The 22,217-nt window shown below is 41.7% G+C and overlaps 2 protein-coding genes across 3 annotated transcripts in view; one reads left to right on the top strand and one right to left on the bottom strand.

Moving 5' to 3' along the window:
* Window positions 1–22,217, bottom strand: part of LOC124774952 (spermine oxidase) — a 146,246-nt gene that overhangs the window by 1,925 nt on the left and 122,104 nt on the right. The window lies entirely within an intron of this gene.
* Window positions 1–22,217, top strand: part of LOC124772519 (protein CREBRF homolog) — a 104,818-nt gene that overhangs the window by 47,291 nt on the left and 35,310 nt on the right. For both annotated transcript variants that reach the window (XM_047249452.1, XM_047249367.1), the window contains 2 exons: window positions 8,406–8,604; window positions 18,684–18,860. In XM_047249452.1, the coding sequence (XP_047105408.1) occupies window positions 8,406–8,604; window positions 18,684–18,860 (376 nt within the window). The remainder of the gene's footprint in view (window positions 1–8,405; window positions 8,605–18,683; window positions 18,861–22,217) is intronic.

Below are 22,217 nucleotides of genomic sequence, written 5' to 3'. Positions count from 1 at the left end.
AGGAACAGAAATCATGCCAGAAATGCTCTGATTTGGACAAAATTGTGCACGATTTGAAAGAAAAATGTGCCGTATCCACATGCCAGAAAAAGTAGCTATTCTTACCCTTGTACCTTCCAGCTGGTCTATTGACTGCACTGCAAAGGAATTCAATGTTTCTACATATATGGTAAAGCAAGCTAAGAAAGTAAAAGCAACCCAAGGAGTGCTTCCACAACTTCAGCAGGCTCAGGGTAAGCAATTGAGTTCAGAAATAAAGGTGCTAGTGTCGGAGTTTTATGAAAATAATGACTACAGCCGAATAATCTCTGGAAAAAAAAGACTATGTACCAGTGAAAATGGGAAATCTCTACGTGTACAGATGCAAAAAAGACCATTGCTATGCAACATATCAGAACTATATGTAGAATTCACGGAAAAGTATCCCAATACCAAAGTAGGTTTATCATCGTTTTTCAATCTTTGGCCAAAATGGGTTGTGCCTGTAAGTGCAAGGGGCACACACAATGTTTGTGTATGTGAGGCCCATCAAACTGCTAAGCTGATGTTTGCTGCTATAAAGGATTCTGGTCTGGATTACAAAGGTGCAATGAAGCTGCTAGTGTGTGACATCAGTTCCTACCAGTGCATGATACACAGTTGTGAAAAGTGTTCTGGTAAGGCAAATCTTGCAGAACACATGAATAACAAACTGTATGGTGAACTCCTTATGGATGACAATGAACTTGTTTCTCATAAACAATGGACACACATGGATTGCCCAAGTCTTGAAACAAAGCAAAGTGCGGTGGAAGATTTTGTTGAAATATGTTGTAAAAAAACGGACAAACTGACCACACACAGCTTCACAGCAACAGCACAATCAGCTTATCTCCAGTTTTGTAAGGATAATTTGAAACAAGATGAAAATATAGTAATACTAGACTTTTCTGAAAATTATGCATTTATAGTACAAGATGCCATCCAAGGATATCATTGGGACAACAGTCAAGCATCTCTCCAGCCATTTGCGATTTATTATAGAGGTGAATGAGGTGATGTGTCTATCATGAACCTATGCATTTCTAGTGACTGTTTAATTCATGATGCCATTGCAGTTCATGCCCACATTCGCACTGTCATGGCATATGTGACAAACAAGCTGCCTCACATACATTTTGCGAAATACTTCAGTGATGGGGCAGCTAGTCAGTACAAAAGCTGTAAAAATCTCAAAAATTTATGCATGCATTACCATGATTTTCAGATTCATACAGAATGAAATTTTTCGCAACAAGTCATGGTAAAAATGTATGTGATGGTATTGGTGCTACCATTAAGCACATGGCATAACAAGATAGTCTGCAGCACCCTACAGAAGATCACACCTCTTCAATTATTTATCTGGGTACAGAAAAATATCTGTGGCATACAATCATTCTATGTTTCGAAAGATGAGGTGAAATCAGTCAAAGAGTTGCTAAAAAGCAGACTAGAACACGTTAAAACTGTTGCAGGCACAAGGAGCCATCATCACTTCTCTCCAGCGGATTCTGACAATGTACAGATGAGCAGAGTGTCTGGTTATAACTATAGGTTCATGCACAACATGTGTCTTCACAATGTATCTGACTCAGGATTCAGAAGCAAAAGCAGTGACATACAACCAGGTTGCTATGTTATTGCTGTTTATGATGACAGATGGTACTTAGGATGTGTTGCAGAGTGCTGTGAAGCAGAAGGTGATGTATTTGTGAACTTCATGGCACCGGCAGGACCAGCAAGATCATTTCATTGGCCATGTTTGGCAGACAGGTGTTGGATTCCTTTTGAACATATTCTTATGACAGTTCCAGCTCCTACCACAGTGTCAGGAAGACAGTACAATTTGCCACTCAATGTACAGAGTACAGTAGCTAAAGTGTGGGAGAAGTTCTGTTCGAAGCACAATCAACTGGTTTTTAGCAGTTAATGTGCAGTAAACGTAAATGATAGGTTGCGTTAATCTGTATATATGTTGTTGCTTAGGGATTAAACAGTTGTGGGAGAGGATAAGAAGAGGCAGTACAGTTTATGATATGTTTTTACAAAATTGAGTTATGGAACAATGGCCACATCACCAAATACATATGTTAACTTCCATTGTACACAAATGTCTTGGAATAACATGCTGAAATTTTGAGATATATATCATTATGGTCTACTTATGCAGTGTGTGAAATTTGGCTTGGATACCACTTGTCCCTTTTGTGCTACCGCGTTTCAAAAATCCATGTTTTTCAGGTAATTTTTCAATTTTTTTTATTTTTGTGTGCATGTAACTCAGTTTTTGTGACTGATGTGGGCATGATGAATTCTGTGTGTGTTTAGGCCACATTAAGCTTACCACAAAAAATTTATACTCTTTTTGATTGAATCATATTTGGCACAGAGGACACCTACAATATGTACCTTTTAACGTATTACATTTTTTAATCACATTTTGGAATTTTTTATTTTTCCTATTTGGTGTTTTGATTGATGGAGTGTGTTCTCTAAATGGATGTTACTGGGTTGTAAAAATTTCACTGGACTATGTGGAATAGTTCCAAAGTTATTAAGACCTGAAGTTGGGTCTGAAGATAGATTGCCAGATGCAGGCTGCAATTTCCGGGTCACGCCACCCTCTTTCACAAGTCATAATTATGGAACTAATTGGCAGGGGAAACGAATACTTTGTACATGAGTGAGTGTTCCACACATGGTAGAATTAGTGTAGTGTACTGAATTTCAGTCAAATCTGAGACTATGAGCTGGAGCCCCTGGTTGAACTGACATGGAATGACCCTAGATTTTTAAAAATAAGAATTACGTAAAACACATTGATAGAGATCTAACAAGTAAATTTGAGGCAAACATCAAAACAGCATTAAACAACACAGTCATCATACTCAACAAAAGTAAAAAGTGTTGGTGTATAATGATGAAAACATCCGACCAGGCCTGTTGTTTTCTGTATGAGCAGCCTGGACTACCATCTCAGCAAAAGTAGTAAATGATATTCTCAATAAAAATTTTATTTATGACAAGCAGTGTACAATCAAAAATTTGACAGAGCTTATACATCAAATAAAAGACATTAAAATCCCAGCAAATTCTAAATTATCTTTGTTAGCCATTACCAGTCTATATGCTAACATCCCGGTTGGCAAAACTATCCACGTTATTGAAGAAAATCTTTGGTGACATGGCTGAATAGAAGAGATGATGTTGATGAATGTATCTTGCTATTTAAACCTACTTTATCACACATCTATTTTATTTTTAACTTCCAATAATACAAACAAGACAAGGGCCTTGCAGCAAAAAATTGTTGTGCGTGCACTGTAACAGATATGCTTCTCAATAAAATTGAAAATGATTTTTTCGATAAGCATACAGTGCGGAACTTAATTCAAGTACTAATGAAGATATAGTGATGCCACTGTAATCCTCATCAATGAAACTAAGAACATGAAGAGAACAACAAAATAAATTTTTTTAGACCTAGAAATTGAGAAAGAAAATTCGCCATATACTTCCACCATTTTCAGAGAAACCAAATTACAGTTATGGTGAACCAAAACTCTTGCAATTCTGGGAGCTGCAAAGAATTTTCAATCTTGCATTATAAGAATATACAAATATACACTGAGTCAAGACAATATTAAATCAGAAATTTCCGTAATTAAAACTATTGCACAAAACAACTGATTTAATCCTGCAGTTGTCGACAAAATTCTTGCCAAAATAAACGATATTAATACAAGCAAATTAAAATAAAAAAAGTTGCTTTTGAAGAAATTCAAAACAAAGAGAGCTAAATACATTGTTTTACCACAGTGGTCACAAATATCAGGAAAAACTCAGCACACCCTTCAAAAAGCCAATTTAAACCTTGGATTCAGATCAGAGAACACAGTAAAATGTTAACATACCATTCACTAGAATGACCAACAAGATAATTAAAATGTAAAGAGTGTGAAAAAATATACAGTGGACAAACAAGAAGAAATTTTAAAATGAGATTTTGAGAACTCGTGAATAACAGTGAAAACAGTTCATCAGCATTCAGTACACATTTACAAAAGCAAAAACACAAAAAGACAGATTTAGCACAATGCATGTCAATTCTACACATTACTGATAACGGCAAACATCTAAACATTTTTGAGACACTAGAATTTTTTTCTCACATGGAAGAAATTTCAGACTATTTTTCTGAATGAACAAACTGACCTGTAAAACAAAACATTTTATTGAAAATGTTATAAATATCCTTGTCCAAAGATAAAGCAACATTTTAAATGAAACATAACAGACTTTATACTATGAGGGTTTAATGAAAAGTAATGCCTCCACCTTCATTAAGTGGGTTTGGATGGGAATATTTTAATAAATCAAACACAGAAATAATCCTTAGAATGTGATCTTTAATTACCAATATTCACTTTTCCACATAATCACCAGCCAATTGGATACATTTCTGCCTACAATGAACAAGTTTACTGAAGTCGTCATGGAAAAATCACCACTCTGTTTCCGCAACCACAGTCTCACAGTTCTCTCATAGTCTTCATCAGAAGCATAATGATGTCCCCGCACATCGTCTTTCATTATCAGGAACAGGTGGAAGTCAGACGGTGCAAAATCTGGATTGTATGGAGGATGCCGTACGATAGTGAGATTCAGTCTCTGAAGTTCTTCTTTGGTGGCACATGATGTGTATGGCTTGGCATTGTCATGCTGCAAGAAAACATTTCTTTTTCCTTTCGGACCCTTCTTAGCCATTGTTTCAGAGTTCGCTGCATTGTGATATAACGCTCTGAATGTATTGTTGTTCCACGATCAAGGAAATCAACATGCATAACACAATCTGCGTCCCAGAACACTGTGGCCATGATGTTTCCAGCTGGGGGCTGCGTCTTGAATTTCTTTTTCTGGGGCAAGTCTTTGTGTTGATATTCCACAGACTGACGTTTTGTGTCCGGGTCATAATGGTGTACCCACGTTTTGTCTCCTGTCACAATTGAAGTTAGAAAGGCGTCACCTTCATTCTTCTAACGCGAGAAGAGTTCCTAGCAAATTACAAGTCTGTGTGCTTTCATTTCAGGAGTCAGCATCCATGTTACCTGTCGTGCACAGATCTTCCGATAGCCAAGTAAAGCAATTATGTGACCCACACGTTTGTCTGAAATGCAGATTGTGCTTGCAGTTTCTCTCTGTGTGATACGACGATCGTCCTGAATCAATCTGTCAACATTTTGCTTGTGAAACTCGGTGATTGCTGTTACAGGACATCCAACTCTTTGTTTTTCACACAGGTCAGATGTTCCCATCTCATCATGTTTAAACTTACTGGCCCAACGACACACAGTATTCACATCAACACAATCACCATAAATTGCTTTCACTCTGATGAATCACCTTTGGGGTGACACCTTCTGCTGTCAAGAATTCAATGACTGCACATTGCTTAAATCTCATTGACCGATTGTTGGCACAGGGTTCCTTACTGTACACTGTAACAACACACCCATTCAATGCCAAGGCTTCCCGCCAACTGGAGTTGTAGAGAAGAGGCTATGGAACCAGCCAGTACATGCCGCATACCAATGCTGCCAATTGTTGAAGAGTTATGAAGGTGGAGGCATTACTTTTGAGCAAATCTTTGTATTTATACTTACACGTTTTACATTAACTATATTTTTATGTATTTGTTAACAGTGGACATAACAAACAGAGATCACACACATTACCTGAGACAGATAGAGAGAGAGAGAGAGAGAGAGAGACTTGTATCATAAAGCACTATTAATTTTCAGTAATATGAGAATGTGTTAGAAATCATGTAAAATTAACAGAACATGTGCGAAAACTGCTGCAAAGGCTTGAAAGTAAAATGTAAGTAAGTACAAATCAGTATACACAAAATTGTAATCACCTTCCAACTTCCATAACAGACAGCGTATAACATGTATTATGTATTATTGTTATGTATCTTCTTTAGGACCACAGATGATTATCATAAGCTTAATACCAATGTGGTAAATTAAAGAAAGAAATAAATAAAAGCAAGCAGCTTTGTCTTTATATACAAATAAAAATGTTGTTTATAAAGTAAAGGAATTAACATTTGCTCATTGCACGATTTTGTGTTTAGAAAGAACCGGGTAGACTACCTATTTTTTTTCTGGCTGGTGTTATGATCTGTTTCCTAGCTTTCATTGTACATACTGGTATAAGAACTCATTGGGTCTTTGAGATATAAACTGGTATTCTGACATTATTAGGTAGTGATTGATATTGTGGCCCCTGTAAGCTGTGGTGCATTACATGTAAACTCTTTGTCATTGTGACATTAAAATTGATGGCGAAACAATGAAATATGAGTTGACACATAACACACAAACAAAATACACGGAAGTCAATAAAGAGCTATGGCTCTTTAAAATGTCAGTGCTTCCGCAGTTATTAACTGAGAGGTTGTTGTTTTTTTAAACAAACACTGTTCAGTACTGCAAGCTTTATTGCTATCTGTGTACACCAGATGGCTGCTTTTATGCATACAACAGCAGCCAACAACCTGATTGCAGCACCAGACAATTCAACGTCCACTACATGCAATCTGAGCCAAGATGGAAATACGAAAAATCTTTCAGAGTAAATAATATGCAAAGTTGGACCGATTCATTAGCGAATTGTAGTTTCAGATCACATAAAACATCCGTCACATTGGTGAGGGAGAAAACTTTTCTGAACTGTTTTCATAACAAATGTTTAGTGATAAAATATATTTCCCTCATGCGGTAACTAAGTAATGAGAACAGGATGCATTGCCTTTATAGTTAATTAGCTTGGTTAGAAATTCTACGACTGTGAAAATTACAGCTGTAAGTGTGCCAGTTTCTGTTCATCAAGATAAAACAAGCAGTTTGTATGTTATATATATGTAACTAGTAATTATCTTGATGAGATGGCTACATCCATGAAATGAGCTCTTGAAATGTGATGTTGATATTAAAGTGAAGAAGCACAATACAATGAATTTCATTTATCTTTACTTATTATTCAAGAAGACTTACATGGACCATATGTCCATACAGATACAAGTAAGGAGGAGACAGTGTTCAGCCACAGCAGACTTTTCTAGCTGACCCAATCTGGTGTGACATCAATATGTTCAGTGAATATATCCTTAATAGTGCAACACATCTGACCAATCTATGATTTCCCACACTGGCACAGGATTTTACATATCCTTGTCTCATTAGACTTAGGTTGTCTTTAACAGAACCCAGATATTTTCCACTCGCACTGTAGGGTGGAAGACACATTTTGTTTGATGTTTCTTGAACATCCTGTCAATCTTAAAGGACACACAATCACCATAGGGTAGAAGAACCATTCTGATGTAGTTCTCCGTTTCTACTCGCTCTTTGTGAGCTTTACTGCAGGAAGGTTGAAAAGCATTCTGGAGTGTTTATCAGAATACCTGTTTTGTGCAAACACAGAGCGAAGATAGCCAAGACCTTACGAACATGTAAAAAGAGAAGATGAAACAAGTGACATAAAATAAAAGAAATTCTCCCTTTTGCTCATGGAGATAAAAATTAAATCAGTGTTATTACGATACAAATCCAAACACTATTTGAGTTCTTTTCTCATTGTAAAGGTATTCTTTTCTGTTCAATAAAACATCATTGTTTATTCAAGATAAGTTATACAGGCTAAGAAAGGGAAAAAAATGCTTCAAGAAGCATAAGATTATCATGTCACAGAGAGTAAACCACATCTAAAGGATGTGGGTGTGTTGCATGGTTTGTTCATTTTGATATCTCTGTTATAATATGCAACACAGATATTGCTAAAAAGTAATTGCTGGAGGCAGCCTAAGTGAAAGGATTGTAACTGTTGTTAGAGATTAATATCTTAAGAAATCTGCATGCAGTTATAACATACAGCAGACAGTAAATAGTTCATATAGTTCTTCTCCCTCTCCCAGCCCAACTCTCCTGGTCCTTGCACCAAGCTTTCCATTATCCTTTCCTCCACATTGTCCCAGCGTGTTCCCACAGAAGTCATTATTGAATATATTATGCCTCAACCGTCAAGAATAGCTTCTGTAATTTCTTTTGTTTTCTCAGAGCAGAAGAGGGGGGGGGGGAAGGGGGGGGGGGGGGGGGGAGAGAGAGAGAGAGAGAGAGAGAGAGAGAGAGAGAGAGAGAGAGAATAATTTTAATGCAAATTGGAGTTAAGTGTATTCCAAGATCTGCATTAAATTAGCTAAAGTTATTGATATACCCTGAATTGATACATTTTGGAAAGATGCTGATGAAAATTGTATTAAATTGTATGTGGAAAGGACATGTGCATGAAAATTATTTATAGAGTACTTTTTATTTTAGATTCAAGTGATGGAGAAGATGGACCTTCACGATCTATGTCAAAGAAAGAACGTTACTTCTGGCAGTATAATGTACAAGCGAAAGGGCCAAAAGGGCAGCGGCTTGTGCTTAAGACAAAGCTGGAAGACCCACATGTCCTGAATGAAGTAACAGATCCTGTATTTAGTCCTCAGTGCTCAGTTCGAGGCATTAAGCACAGGTAAATACTGTAATTTTTTACTGTACATTACCACATATAGGCACAGACAAAACTCCAGTCACTAACAGCTTAATTAAACTAAGTGGACGTCGTTTGTTTTGAAATTGCAATTTTTCCAGAAAAATACATTTTCCCCTTAACCTTGATACAAGTTGATCACATTTCTTTTGCATGAGATTGTTTTTTTGAACGGGAATAATGATTCTGTTCCACAAAATTTTTATTTCGTTTCGTGTATCAGTTGTAATTCTTCTGTCTCAGTGGACGGCTGGCTTTTCCATATCCCTCAAAACTTTTGCAGTAATTTTTCCTTTCATTAGCCATTTGTTGCATTGCACACAAAATATTTTAAAATATTTTGTTTCAGTATTTTCGCAGTACGTTTTTGTTGTTGTATGCATGGTCCGCATTGATGAATAAATATGGGGTATAGAAAAAGAAGAGTGTATACTATGAGGACAGAAATTGGAAAGTGAAAGAGATAATGTATGGGATAGTATTTGTATGAAGACAATGAAATGCAGTTGAGGAGATATGAAAATACAGGTAATTGTGCACAATAATGAAGGGAGCAGTCAATTTTTCCAAGTACTGTAAACATACACAGTATCAAAGGGACAAAATAGTGTTTGAGTATGGAGTGAACATCACAACAAAGAATAGTATTATGAAAAGAGAGTAAGACATTCTCACTAGAGGTGCTTATGTCCTACTTCTTCCTCATATGTAATGAAGTTGTAGGTAACCATGCAACTTAGGAAACTTTTCTGTCCAAAGTGAGAGGTAACGTCATCTGAGTCATCACAGATAATAACAGCATATTGTTGTAAACGAATTATATTGATATCCATTATTCATTGTGTGGTGGTTAAATTTAAATTCTTTCAAATACTTTGCTGTGTAATTAAATGACATGGTGCAGAACTCATTATTAAATGAAGTATGTCTCTTCTGTCAAGAGTAATTTCTATGATTTGTGCTGTTTTCTCAGGGCAGCTGTAGAGGAATATAGAATAATTTTAATGCAAATTATATTTAGTATATTGTGTGAACTTTACTCCATCTAAACTGTGTCACATCACCAGCAAACTCCGTATCATTTTGACATTAAAATTAATAGCAAGATAACAAAATATAAAAAACTAATGGCTACAGAAGGTGATTCTACCTGGGAGCTCTTGAGACAAGTCAAGAATTACATCCTTATGAGGATTAAAGGGACTTCCCATAAGGTATCCATCTTCCTAGAGTGATTTGTGGGACACAAATACGAAGGGGCATGTACTGCTACAGCATGGTGAGTCAATGTCTACAAGCCTCTGGACTTGGAATGCTTCACCAGTCACAGAAAGAATGACTGTTTATAAATGATAATATTAACTTGTGAGCTGTGCTGGCACATGACCAGTCTTTGAAAAGATTGCGTTATTCCAGTACTGTCAGATTTAGCAGCACTGGGGCCTGGCCTAAGATTTCTGTGCGTATAGTTCTGACTGCCGTTTTGCAGTGTTCATATGTTTTGTCAAACTTTTGGGCGTGGTATGGTGGTCACAAGCCCTGCAGCCACAACTAACTTCTTGTACATTGGTATTCTGAGCCAGGTTAAAGAACATTTGGAGCAGTGGACTGAAGGAACTTGGGTAATTGTCCTAAACCATGGAACATGCTCAGCTACTTGTGTGCTGCACTTGCAACACAAAGTTTGGCTAGATAGTCAATGGCATAGATCTTTGAAACTCAACTGTCTCTACTACTGTCTATTTAATAACAATAAATTGAAGACATGTTTTAGCAACGAGGAACAGTGCAGGGAGGAAATTCAGGTGTAAGCTTTATTGGACTTAAACGAGAGCAAGTTCCACTGTAAGATGATAATGGGGGATTTAAATGTGAATGAAAAACAAAGGGTAAAGAATGAGTCTTTTGTGGCAAACTTCAGTTTTAACAACCGAATGACTGATTCCATACTTCAGTAGGTTTTACGAAGTGCAACAAGTTTTTTCTTAATTTTTTTTTTTTGAGAAGAATATAAATAGAAAATTGGCTTGATAAGGACCAAATGGAACTAAAAATGTTATTCACTGTATTGTTGCAGACAGTTAAGAAATTGTGCACATTATGATTATCCCAAATCATTTTAATCAAGCATATGATAACAGGAACATGTTAATACGCTGAATTAGACAAAACTATTCAGACTTTTCGTAGAGAGAGAGAGAGAGAGAGAGAGAGAGAGAGAGAGAGAGAGAGAGAGAGAGGGTGTGTGTGTGTGTGTGTGTGTTAGCGTTTGATGAGAAATGGATGAGGATTGAAGAAACCACAGATTTGAAAACTATGTGAGTATGAAAGAAACAAAAGAGAAACTTGGAAATTTGCAGGTAGACGTTACATTTCATCAGTTAAGATGGCAGTTCGTGCAGTAACTCAAAACAAAGACAAATTGTACAATTGTTTGAAAATGTATTTAATTGTTATGTTGTTTGAGGCGAGTGAGAATTACAATTATTCAATTAGAAATAATGGCTCTCAGTAATAAAATATTAAAGCTGCAGGAGAACAGATCATACTAAATTATTCATGAAATGTCAGTGGAGAAAGCTAGTTCCTCAGAACTGAAACAGTGCTGTAATTGTTGTAGGTGGCAGTAAAGGCAGTGAAAAGCCATAGAACTGTTAGCAGTGGAGTTTAAGTAGCTGCATCTGCTGTTGATTATGAAGAAAATAGAACATGCCTGAAAATTACTCTGTGTGTTTCCGAAATAATATGTTATACTCTTTTGTCCCATCTCTCTCTCTCTCTCTCTCTCTCTCTCTCTCTCTCTCTCTCTCTCCCCCCCCTCCCTCCCTCCCTCCCTCCCTCCCTGCCCCCCCTCCCTCTCTCCCTACACCTTCCTATGTCTCTCCTTTCCTCCCTCTTATCTCTCGGCCTTCTCTTCCTCTTTCTTCATGTTGCCAACTATTTCCACCTCTCGTATCTGTCACACTTTTCTTCCACCATCTTCATGTTCCCTGTTCTTTTCACTCATCTCTCCATCTCTTCTTTGTTTTAGTAATTCACTGTCTCCTCCACTCTGTTCATATTTTAAACTGTTCATTGTTTTTAGTTTCCCTCCCTCCCCATATACATCTGTCATCCCCTTAAATGAAGATGTGTTCTCTCTGCTTTCATTCACTTATATATCAACAGCAAATTGTCACTATATGTTTAAGTGAAAGAGAATAGTATTCCAGAAACTGTTACAATGGTTAAGATGTTTGTCTTGCATTTGTGAGGTTGGACATCCAAATTTAGGTTTTCAGTGGTTTCCTTATGCAGTTTAAGGCTCCCCCTGCGGCTTCGGAGGTTAGAATAGTCCCGCGGTATTCCTGCCTGTTGTAAGAGGCGACTAAAAGAAGCCTCAAACTTTTCGGCCGTATGTGATGGTCCCCTTTTGGGTTTGACCTCCATCTCTAAAAATTTTTCCGAAGAGCGAGCCGATTGGGGAAGGGCGCCTTACTTGGTGCATTTTGTCTATCTAGCAATCAGACCTTTCGCCAGCTTCTTTGTCATTGCATTGCAGTCCTGCCCCCTCTTCATCTCTTGGGCATGGATACGTTCCTGCGTGCACTTTCCACCTTGCGCTGTGGAGTGCCACTTTCTGCACTGACGACGACTATGGACCACATGTCACCTAACATCCAGCACGGTAGCCAGTCCGTTGTGGTGCGGCCGCCATGTACCCTGTTGGTTGTAGTGCCCTGACAACACAGGGATCGCTCTACTAATGCCTGCACCGTTAACTCCCCACGTATGCCAAGGAGTAGATGCCCATCTCCCTGGGGCATCAGCACTCCCGGCAATGACCATCCTGCCAGGTGGCTATTGCTGCGGCTGGGTGGCGCCCGTGGGGAGGGCCCTAGGTCGGAGTAGGTGGCATCAGGGCGGATGACCCGCAATGAAGCGTGGTACATCATCTCTCGCTGGCGGCCAGCCGCCAGCAGTCTCTAAGCATTCTCGGGCTCAATTTAATGCTCAGAAGTACGATCCGAAAACGTTCCCCTCTCTGGCCACGCCGTGGGAGGAGCGTAAGTCTCAGGATGGAGGTAACAGTTATTCGCCCCGATTCTTAGTTTGCATGAGAGCTGATGGGGAGTCTTGTCTATCCACAGAGCCTCAGTTCTTCGTTGAGCATTTAGAGGACAAGTTTGGGGAGGTGGAGGGCTTGTCCAAAATGCGTTCTGGGTCAGTACTGATACAAATGGCATCCTCCCCCCAGTCATGCAGGTTACTTGCTTGTGACAAGTTGGGGGATGTTAATGTTACCATTACACCACATAAGAGTTTAAATATGGTCCAGGATGTTATTTTCCATAGGGACCTACTTTTGCAGTCTGATGACGAGCTGCGCGCCAACTTAGAGCGTAGAGGTGTTCATTTCGTCCGGCACATTCATCGGGGTCCGAGGGACAATCAGGTTGCTACCGGTGCCTTCATCTTGGCCTTCGAGGGTGATACATTACCGGAGAAGGTCAAGGTGCTGGTCTACCGTTGTGACGTCAAGCCCTATATCCCTCTCCCGATGCGGTGCTTTAAGTGCTGGAAGTTTGGCCATATGTCTTCCCGCTGCACTTCCAGCCTCACATGTCGAGATTGCGGATGCCCATCACATCCCAATACTCCATGTGCCTCGCCTCCCATCTGTGTCAACTGCGGTTAGCATCATTCACCTTGCTCACCAGACTGCAAAGTCTTTCAGAAAGAGCGCAAAATCATGGAATATAAGACCCTGGACCGGCTGACCTATACTGAGGCCAAAAGGAAATATGACAGACTACATCCTGTGCGAATGACGTCTTCTTACGCAGCTGCTACAACAACTGTGCTAGCCCCATCAGTTTCGAGACTTCCAGCCAGATCGATGAGCAGTACAACTACTCCTGCCCACTTGCCCATGGGGGGCTCTACCCAACCGGTTGCTCCTGCACCACCTATTTCAGGAGCAACATCCTCCAACCCATCGGGGACGTCCGTCCCCGCTTCTCAGCCAGAGAAGCGTTTCACTTCTTCGGCTGCTCTCGCCCGTAAGGGTTCCCTTGGGACCCTCCCTTCCCAGGCTTCCACCGGCGGGAAGGATGACGCCCGACAGTGGCAGGAGTCCCCACCAGTGGCTGGTCGTAGGGCTTCGCGATCCTACTCCATCCTGGAGACTGATTCGGTGAGGCCTTCCCAGCCGGTGAAACCCAAGGTTCAGCGAGAGAAGTCCAAGCGCAAGACCTCTAAGGCCAAAGAACTTGCGGTGGCACCGACCCCACCGCACCCTTTGTGCTCTGCGTCTGAGGATGAGGTCGAGATTCTGGCGTCCACTGAGGACCTTGATCTCGCCGGTCCCTCAGACGCCATGGATGTCACTTGCACGGGTACTGAATCGGTGGCAGTGAGTGAACAAGCGGCGTAAATTGCCTTCCCAGTCCCTTCACGCCTTTCTCAGCCATGGACAATATTATCCTCCAGTGGAACTGCAGCGGCTTCTTCCACCATCTAGCTGAGCTCCGACAACTTACCAGCCTTCACCTTTTCTTCTGCATTGCTCTTCAGGAAACTTGGTTTCCAGCAATGTGAACCCCTGCCCTCCATGACTATCGGGGTTATTATAAGAACTGGGCAGCTTATGAAAGGGTGTCTAGTGGCATCTGCCTCTACGTCCTTCACACTCTGCACAGCGAGTCTGTCCCTCTCCAAACACCTTTAGAGGCTGTCGCTGTTCGGGTGTTGACGCCACAGGCTGTTACCGTCTGCAGTCTTTACCTTCCACCGGATGGTAATGTCTCGCAGCATGTCCTGGCTGCGCTGATGGGCCAATTGCCGCCACCTTTCTTGTTACTGGGCGACTTCAACACCCATAACCTTCTGTGGGGTGGGTCAGTGGCAACAGGTCGAGGCGCCACAATTGAGCATTTATTGGCGCAGCTCGATCTTTCCATTTTAAATGACGGTGCCTTCACACACTTCAGTGTGGCGCATGGCACATACTCCGCCATTGACCTTTCGATCTGCAGCCCTAGCCTCTTACCGTCTGTCCAATGGAGAGTGCATGATGACCTATGTGGTAGTGACCACTTTCCGATCTTTCTGTCACTGCCACAACGTCACTCTTCTTGGCGCCCTAGCAGATGGGCTATGAATAAGGCTGACTGGGACTTGTTTTCCTCCACTGCCGCTATTGAGCCTCTCTCTAATGATGACATTGATGCAGTGGTTCAATCGGTCACCACCGTCATTGTTATTGCCGCAGAATCTTCAATTCCCTGTTCTTCTGTGTCCCCTCGGAGGAGGACTGTGCCTTGGTGGTCGTCTGAGATCGCTGAGGCAATTAAAGATCTCCGGCGGGCGCTACAGCGTCACAAGCGACGTCCCTGCATTGAACACTTCATCACTTTCAAACAGCTGCATGTGTGGGCCCGCCGCCTTATCCGCCAAAGCAAGCAGGAGTGCTGGGAGCAGTATGTGCCCACCATTGGCCTCCATGTCTCTCCATCGCAGGTGTGGGCCAAAATCCGACGCCTCTATGGCCATCGGACCCCTGTCAGCGTCCCTGCGCTCTCACTGAATGGAGCACTTTGTACAGACTCCAAAGAAATTGCCAACAGCTTGGCAGTGCATTTTGCTCTGAGTTCCGCTTCTTCCAATTACCCACTGGCCTTCCGCTCCATTAAAGAGCGGATGGAACATCGGAGCCTTCCTTTTCGAACCCACCATCCGGAATCCTACAATGTTCCATTCAGTGAGTGGGAATTTCACAGTGCCCTCGCCGCTTGTCCTGATACCGCTCCTGGGCCAGATGGCACCCACTGTCAGATGCTGAAACACCTTTCAGTGGACTGCCAGCGGCGGCTCCTCGACCTTTACAACCGTATTTGGGTCGAGGGTGAGTTTCTGTCGCATTGGCGGGAAAGTATTGTTATCCCCATTCTGAAACCAGGCAAGAACCCTTTGGAGGTGGACAGCTACCGTCCCATTAGCCTCACCAACGTTCTTTGCAAGTTGCTTGAACGGATGGTGAGCCGGCAGTTGAACTGGGTACTGGAGTCTCGGGGCCTTCTGGCTCCGTCTCAGGGTGGTTTCCGTAAAGGCCGCTCCGCCGCCGACAATCTGGTGAGCCTGGAGTCGGCCATCCGTACTGCCTTTGCCCGCCGTCACCACTTGGTCGCTGTCTTTTTCGACATGCAGAAGGCGTACGATACAACATGGTGTCATCACATCCTTTCTGCGCTTTATGGATGGGGTCTTTGGGGCCCACTGCTGATCTTTATCCGCAATTTTCTGTCGTATCGTACCTTCCGTGTGCAAGTCGCGGCCTCCCATAGTTCCTCCCGAGTCCAGGAGAATGGGGTACCACAGGAATCTGTCCTCAGTGTCTGCCTGTTTTTAATTGCCATAAAGGGGCTCGCTGCAGCGGTGGGAAATTCTGTCTCTGCTTCCCTGTATGCTGACGACTTCTGCCTTTACTACAGCTCTATTGGCATTGCAGCTGCTGAACGTCAGCTACAGTGCGCTATCCGTAAGGCGCAGTCTTGGGCTGTCGCTCATGGGTTTCAGTTTTCGGCAGCCAAGACCTGCGTTATGCATTTCTGCCGGCGACGCACTGTCCACCCGGAGCCGCGGCTTTATCTTGATGGCGAACTTCTTACTGTGGTTGGGATGCATATGTTTTTGGGTGTAGTTTTTGATGCCCGGTTGACTTGGCTGCCTCATATTCGGCAGCTTAAACAGATGTGTTGGCGGCATCTAAAAGCTCTGCGATGCCTGAGTCACACCAGGTGGGGCGCCGACCGATCTACTCTCCTACGGCTCTACCAGGCGTTAATCCAGTCTCGTCTGGATTATGGGAGCCTGGCTTATGGCTCAGCATCCCCATCTGCGCTGTGGGTGCTGGACCCCATCCTACACAACGGAATACGACTTGCCACTGGTGCCTTCCGGACCAGCCCTGTAGACAGCATCCTTGTGGAGGCAGGTGTCCCTCCATTGCGGTTAAGGTGCCAAAATTTACTGGCCACTTATGCTGCCCATGTTTTTAGCTTGCCCGGGCATCCAAACTATCGTCTCCTGTTCCCGCAAACAGTTGTCCATCTGCCAGGCCGTCGGCCCCAGTCAGGTTGTACGATCGCGGTCCGCATCAAAGAGCTTCTCTCCGGTCTTAGGGTTTTCACTGTCCCACCTCCTTTCCGGGCCACTTTGCGTACACTCCCATGGTGTGTTCCTCGCCCTTGCCCGAAGGACTCAGTCCCTCCAGAGGCCTTCCGCCGCCGCTTTTATTCCATCCTGGCCACGTATCAGGGCTCTGGCGTTGTTTACACTGACGGTTTGATGGTTGCTGGTCGTGTCGGTTATGCGCTAACTCTAGGGGACCATTCCGAACAACGTTCATTGCCGGCTGGCTGCAGCGTTTACACTGTTGAGCTGGTCGCCATCTTTCGTACCCTAGAGTATATCCGCTCCTGCTCAGGTGAGTCCTTCGTGATCTGTAGCGATTTACGAGCTCGCGACCCGTGTTTCCCTCGTTCTGGTCTGGTGATGGCTATCCAGGAGTCCCTCCATACTCTTGCCCATTGCGGCCAGTCTGTGGTCTTTGTGTGGACCCCTGGCCATGTTGGGGTACGTGGCAATGAAAATGTTGACCGCCTGGCGAAAGAGGCCACCAGTAAACCATCTCTGGAGATTGGCCTCCCGGCGACTGATTTGCGGGCAGTCTTACGCCGCGAAGTTCTATAGCTTTGGGACACTGAATGGCGCAATCTGCCCACGCCAAACAAACTCTGTCCAATCAAGGTGATGACGACTGTGTGGCGGTCGTCCATGTGGGTCTCCCGCCAGGAGTCTGTTGTCCTCTGCCGGCAGCGCATTGGGCACACTCGGCTGACGCACGGCCACTTATTGCGCTGTGAGGACCCACCTCTATGTCGCTGCGGCTCCGTTTTATCTGTGGTTCACATTTTATTGGAGTGTCCGCTTTTAGCTGTGCTCAGGCAGACGTTCGCACTGCCTGACACGCTCCCTGCCCTTTTAACAGATGACCCTGCTATGGCTGGCTTAGTATTGCGTTTTATTCAGGCAGGGGGTTTTTATCATTTAATCTGAGTGTTTGTGTTTTATTTTATTGTTTTGTGTTGATTCTGGCCTTTGGCCTACGCTTTTAAGCTCAGTTTTTAATGTGTTCTCGGTGGTTGGCTTTTCCTTTTTTTTTTTTGTTCCTATGGTCGGCCAACCACCGTCACACTTTGTGTGATTTTATTTCATTTTGTCTGGTCCTTGTCTACGTTTCTTTTGTTCTGTGTCGTCTGTCTCCTATTTTGTTGAACGTTTTTTAGTCTCTGTGGGTATTTTTGGCCAACCACCGTCACACTTTGTGTGATTTTATTTCGTTTTGTCTGGTCCTTGTCTACGTTTCTTTTGTTCTGTGTCGTCTGTCTCCTATTTTGTTGAACGTTTTTTAGTCTCTGTGGGTATTTTTAGTATTTGGAAAAAGGGACTGATGACCGTCACAGTCTGGTCCCTTGCATCACACAAACCAACCAACCAGCTTAAGGCAGAAATTGGAATGCTTATTTTGAAAAGGACATTGCATATTTCTTACCTAATCTTTATCCTGTCAAGCTTGTGCTCAGTCTCTGATACCTACATTGATGATGGCACATTGATTTTTAATCTCTCTTCTGTTCTTGTTGTTAGTTTTGAGAATTATTGTTTGCTTGTATTTTTTATCATGTTTAGAATACGTAACTTCGGCGAGTTTAGTTTCTGCCTAGAACAGTTATCCATTTCTATCATTTTTCAGTAGAAGGTTAGATGACCATAATGATTTATTGGGATAATTTGAATTTTGTTCATTTTGAGTACTCCATAGGTAATGTAATAGAGACTACTAATGATTCTTAATCATGTATGTCAATTTTAAAGTGAAACATGTGGTGTAAGACTAGAGCTGTAGACTCAAAACTATGTCACTGAGTTGATGTAAAAGTGGTGGTGCGTGTAAGGATTCTAATTGTTTCATATTTCTCTGTGAGTTTTATAATCTAAAAATAAAATCTTATTCACAGTGGGAAAGCAAGAAAGGGCGATGGAAATGATCTCACTCCAAATCCACGTAAACTATATAATATTGGAAAAGAGTTGGACAAACTGAACCGGATTATTAATGATATGACTCCAGTCAGTGAACTGCCCTTCAATGTGAGGCCCAAAACACGCAAGGAAAAAAATAAGCTAGCTTCCAGGTATGTGGTCTTTCAGAAGGATTTATCCAAGATGTAGCTATATTTTTAGTGCTTATTGTTAATATCATGTTTTAAATAGACATTTCTTTTTCTAAGCATTGGGACACAGAAAGAATAATATGTAAGAATAGTGCTATGATCCTTTATTCAATTCCCTTAGTGGCATATATTTTATTTTATTTTATTGAGAAATGTAAAAAGCTGGGCCTTGCCAATTATGTTACTTGTAATAGTATACTTGTTGTGTTGTTGTGGTTTTCAGTCCAGAGACTGGTTTGATGCAGCTCTCCATGCTGCTCTATTCTGTGCAAGCCTCTTCATCTCCCAGTACCTACTGCAACCTACATCCTTCTGAATCTGTTTAGTGTACTCATCCCTTGGTCTCCCTCTACGATTTTTACCCTCCACGCTGCCCTCCAGTTCTAAATTTGTGATCCCTTGATGCCTCAGAATATGCCCTACCAACTGATCCCTTCTTCTAGTCAAGTTGTGCCACAAATTTCTCTTCTCTTCATTTCTATTCAGTACCTCCTCATTAGTTATGTGATCTACCCATCTAATCTTCAGCATTCTTCTGTAACACCACAATTCGAAAGCTTCTTTTCTCTTTTTGTCCAAACTATTTATCGTCCATGTTTCACTTCCATATATGGGTACACTCCATACAAATACTTTCAGAAACGACTTCCTGACACTTAAATCCATACTCGATGTTAACAAATTTCTCTTCTTCAGAAACGCTTTCCTTGCCATTGCCAGTCTACATTTTATATCCTCTCTACTTTGACCATCATCAGTTATTTTGCTCCCCAAATAGCAAAACTCCTTTACTACTTTAAGTGTCTCATTTCCTAATCTAATTCCGGCAGCATCACCCGATTTAATTCAACCACATTCCATTATCCTCATTTTGCTTTTGTTGATGTTCATCTTATATCTCCTTTTCAAGACATTGTCAATTCCGTTCAGCTGCTCTTCCATGTCCTTTGCTGTCTCTGACAGAATTACAATGTCATCGGCGAACCTCAAAGTTTTTATTTCTTCTCCATGGACTTTAATACCTACTCCATAGTATACTTAAAAAACACAAAAAAGCCACCTTTAATAGAAAAAGTGATTTTTATTTTAACACATGATGATTTCAAGCCCTGTGGCTCATCTTCCAATGCTTGAACAGTCTGTTTCATTTTTGAAAACAGGTGAATGCTGGTCGCGTTAAGAGTATGTAGATGTATTACAACATGATACACTCTCACTATTTTACAATTTTTTTTTTAATTGTAGTTACAGTGTGTCACCTTGTAATTACACCTATGTACTCTTTGACAGCAACATTACAAACCTTCTTAAGAAAATGATGTAGACTGTTCAAGCACTGGAAAATGAACCCCCAGGGTTGAAAATGCATGGTGTATTAAAAGAAAAATCAGGTTTTTTGGTAAGGACAGTTTTACTTTTTATGAAAGTATCACAGTACTGACAATAATGGACAAAATTAAGAATGCGTAAACTTGAAGAAGTGAGTTACCATATTTTTACTGATGGTTCTGTACCTGACTTAGGTAACCAGGGCTATGTTGTCCCATTAAAAGAATGCACTGGTCACTTTGGAGTGCTGTAGATGGTGAGGACTGGTAACAGGCAGCCACGTAGCCCTCTATTGTGAACGTAAGTCAAGGCAGTGAAGTGGTGTGTACATGTCAGTAGATCAAATGGAATTGAGCTGTAAGATGGGCCTTATATAAACAGGCAAAATATAGTTATAATTTTTGAAGTTGCCCGATGGCTTAGAGTATTAATGTGGATTGTCCAACATGTCTGCAAGGAATGGTCTACCAGTTGCATCCTTGTAACAGGGTGTACGAACAATGGTCAGAGAAGATCCTAATCAACAGAGACCAGAGATAATAGGTTTTAAAATTGACAGTATTTGTAGCTGACAGTGGTTAAGGAACGTCCCAAACAGTTTCTGAGTGAACATTGTATGCAGTGTAAATTTGGAGTCAAATACTTCACAAAAGGTTAGTGTTCTTAGCAGCACAGGAGTGAGACAAGCAACCTGCAAACTGGAGGGCAGCTGACTAGAGGTTTGTAGTGTGGGGTGAGTTTTGATCTTGCTTCTTTTTTCAAATGCACATCATCAAGTGCACCGACAGCCCAATGAGTTGTTTAATCCGCAGTGTGAGGATTGTTTAGTTCAGGCTAGATATAGTTCTCTGATGTTTTTGACCTGTCTTCCTTACTGTGACTTGGCACATTATAATAAACGTGGACCAGAATGTTTATTGAAATATTCTTGGTGACCAGGTATTACCTTAATGAAATTTCCACTCTGCAGTGGAGTGATATGAAACTTCCTGGCAGATTAAAACTGTGTGCCAGACTGAAAGTCGAACTCAGGATCTTTGTCTTTCGTGGACAAGTTCTCTGCCAACTGAGCTACCCAAGTACGACTCATGACCCGTCCTCATAGCTTTAATTCTGCCAGTACTTAGTCTCCTAGCTTCCGACTTGCAGGGTTAGCACTCCTTTGGAAGGTAGGAGTTGATTTACTGTGGATGTAAAGCTTTGAGGATGGGTCTTGAGTCGTGCTTGGATTGCTCAGTTGGCAGATCCTGGCACACAGTTTTAATCTGCCAGGAAGTTCCAAGTAATACCCTTCTCTTATATCTTCATAATGAGTTTTCTGCAGACACTCCAGTGCCCCAAGATGACAACAGCCATGTTCACAGGCTGCACACACACATTCCTGGTTTGATGAACTCTCAGACATCCTGTCCGCTTTGAGATGACCCACTAACTCCTTCGGTCATAATACGAAGTGCCTGGGACTATTTCTAACAGTGACTGAAACGTGGTGCCCAAGATCCCCGCAGTTTGTTAGCTTTACAGGATCTGATCATCAGTGAGTGACTTCAGCTGGGTATGGCGTACCTGAAGAAGCTTGTCCACTTATGTCCTCACCGAATTTACGACATTGTTAAGACTAAAGTAAATTTTATGTGACATCAGTGTGATGTCTCCTGTGGGTATCTAATTTTTTGTCCATTGTGCTTGTATCTAGCACGTGGCAGAGTGAAATTTGTCAGCATAGGCTGTCACTTAGAGCATGATTGGTGGAAAGACTCCTGTTTATTTTTGGATGTTTAATGAGTGTATTGGAGTAATCAGATAGGTAACAAGAGGCCACAGACTTGCCTGATATGGAGCAGTGTCACTATCATTATGCACCTGCAGTTAAATAAATACTCAGAGGAATGTAAGTCTACAGTCTCCAACCAATGCCAGTGCAAATTTAGGTGTAGAGTAAACCTATGGTACTTGGTGTGAAACAAATCAATCTAAAGGCCAAGATCA

This window comes from Schistocerca piceifrons, chromosome 1 (assembly GCF_021461385.2).
Source record: "Schistocerca piceifrons isolate TAMUIC-IGC-003096 chromosome 1, iqSchPice1.1, whole genome shotgun sequence".
Classification (NCBI taxonomy): domain Eukaryota; kingdom Metazoa; phylum Arthropoda; class Insecta; order Orthoptera; family Acrididae; genus Schistocerca; species Schistocerca piceifrons.
The sequence above is the reverse complement of the archived record's forward strand: the minus strand, read 5'-3'. Positions and strand labels throughout refer to the sequence as shown.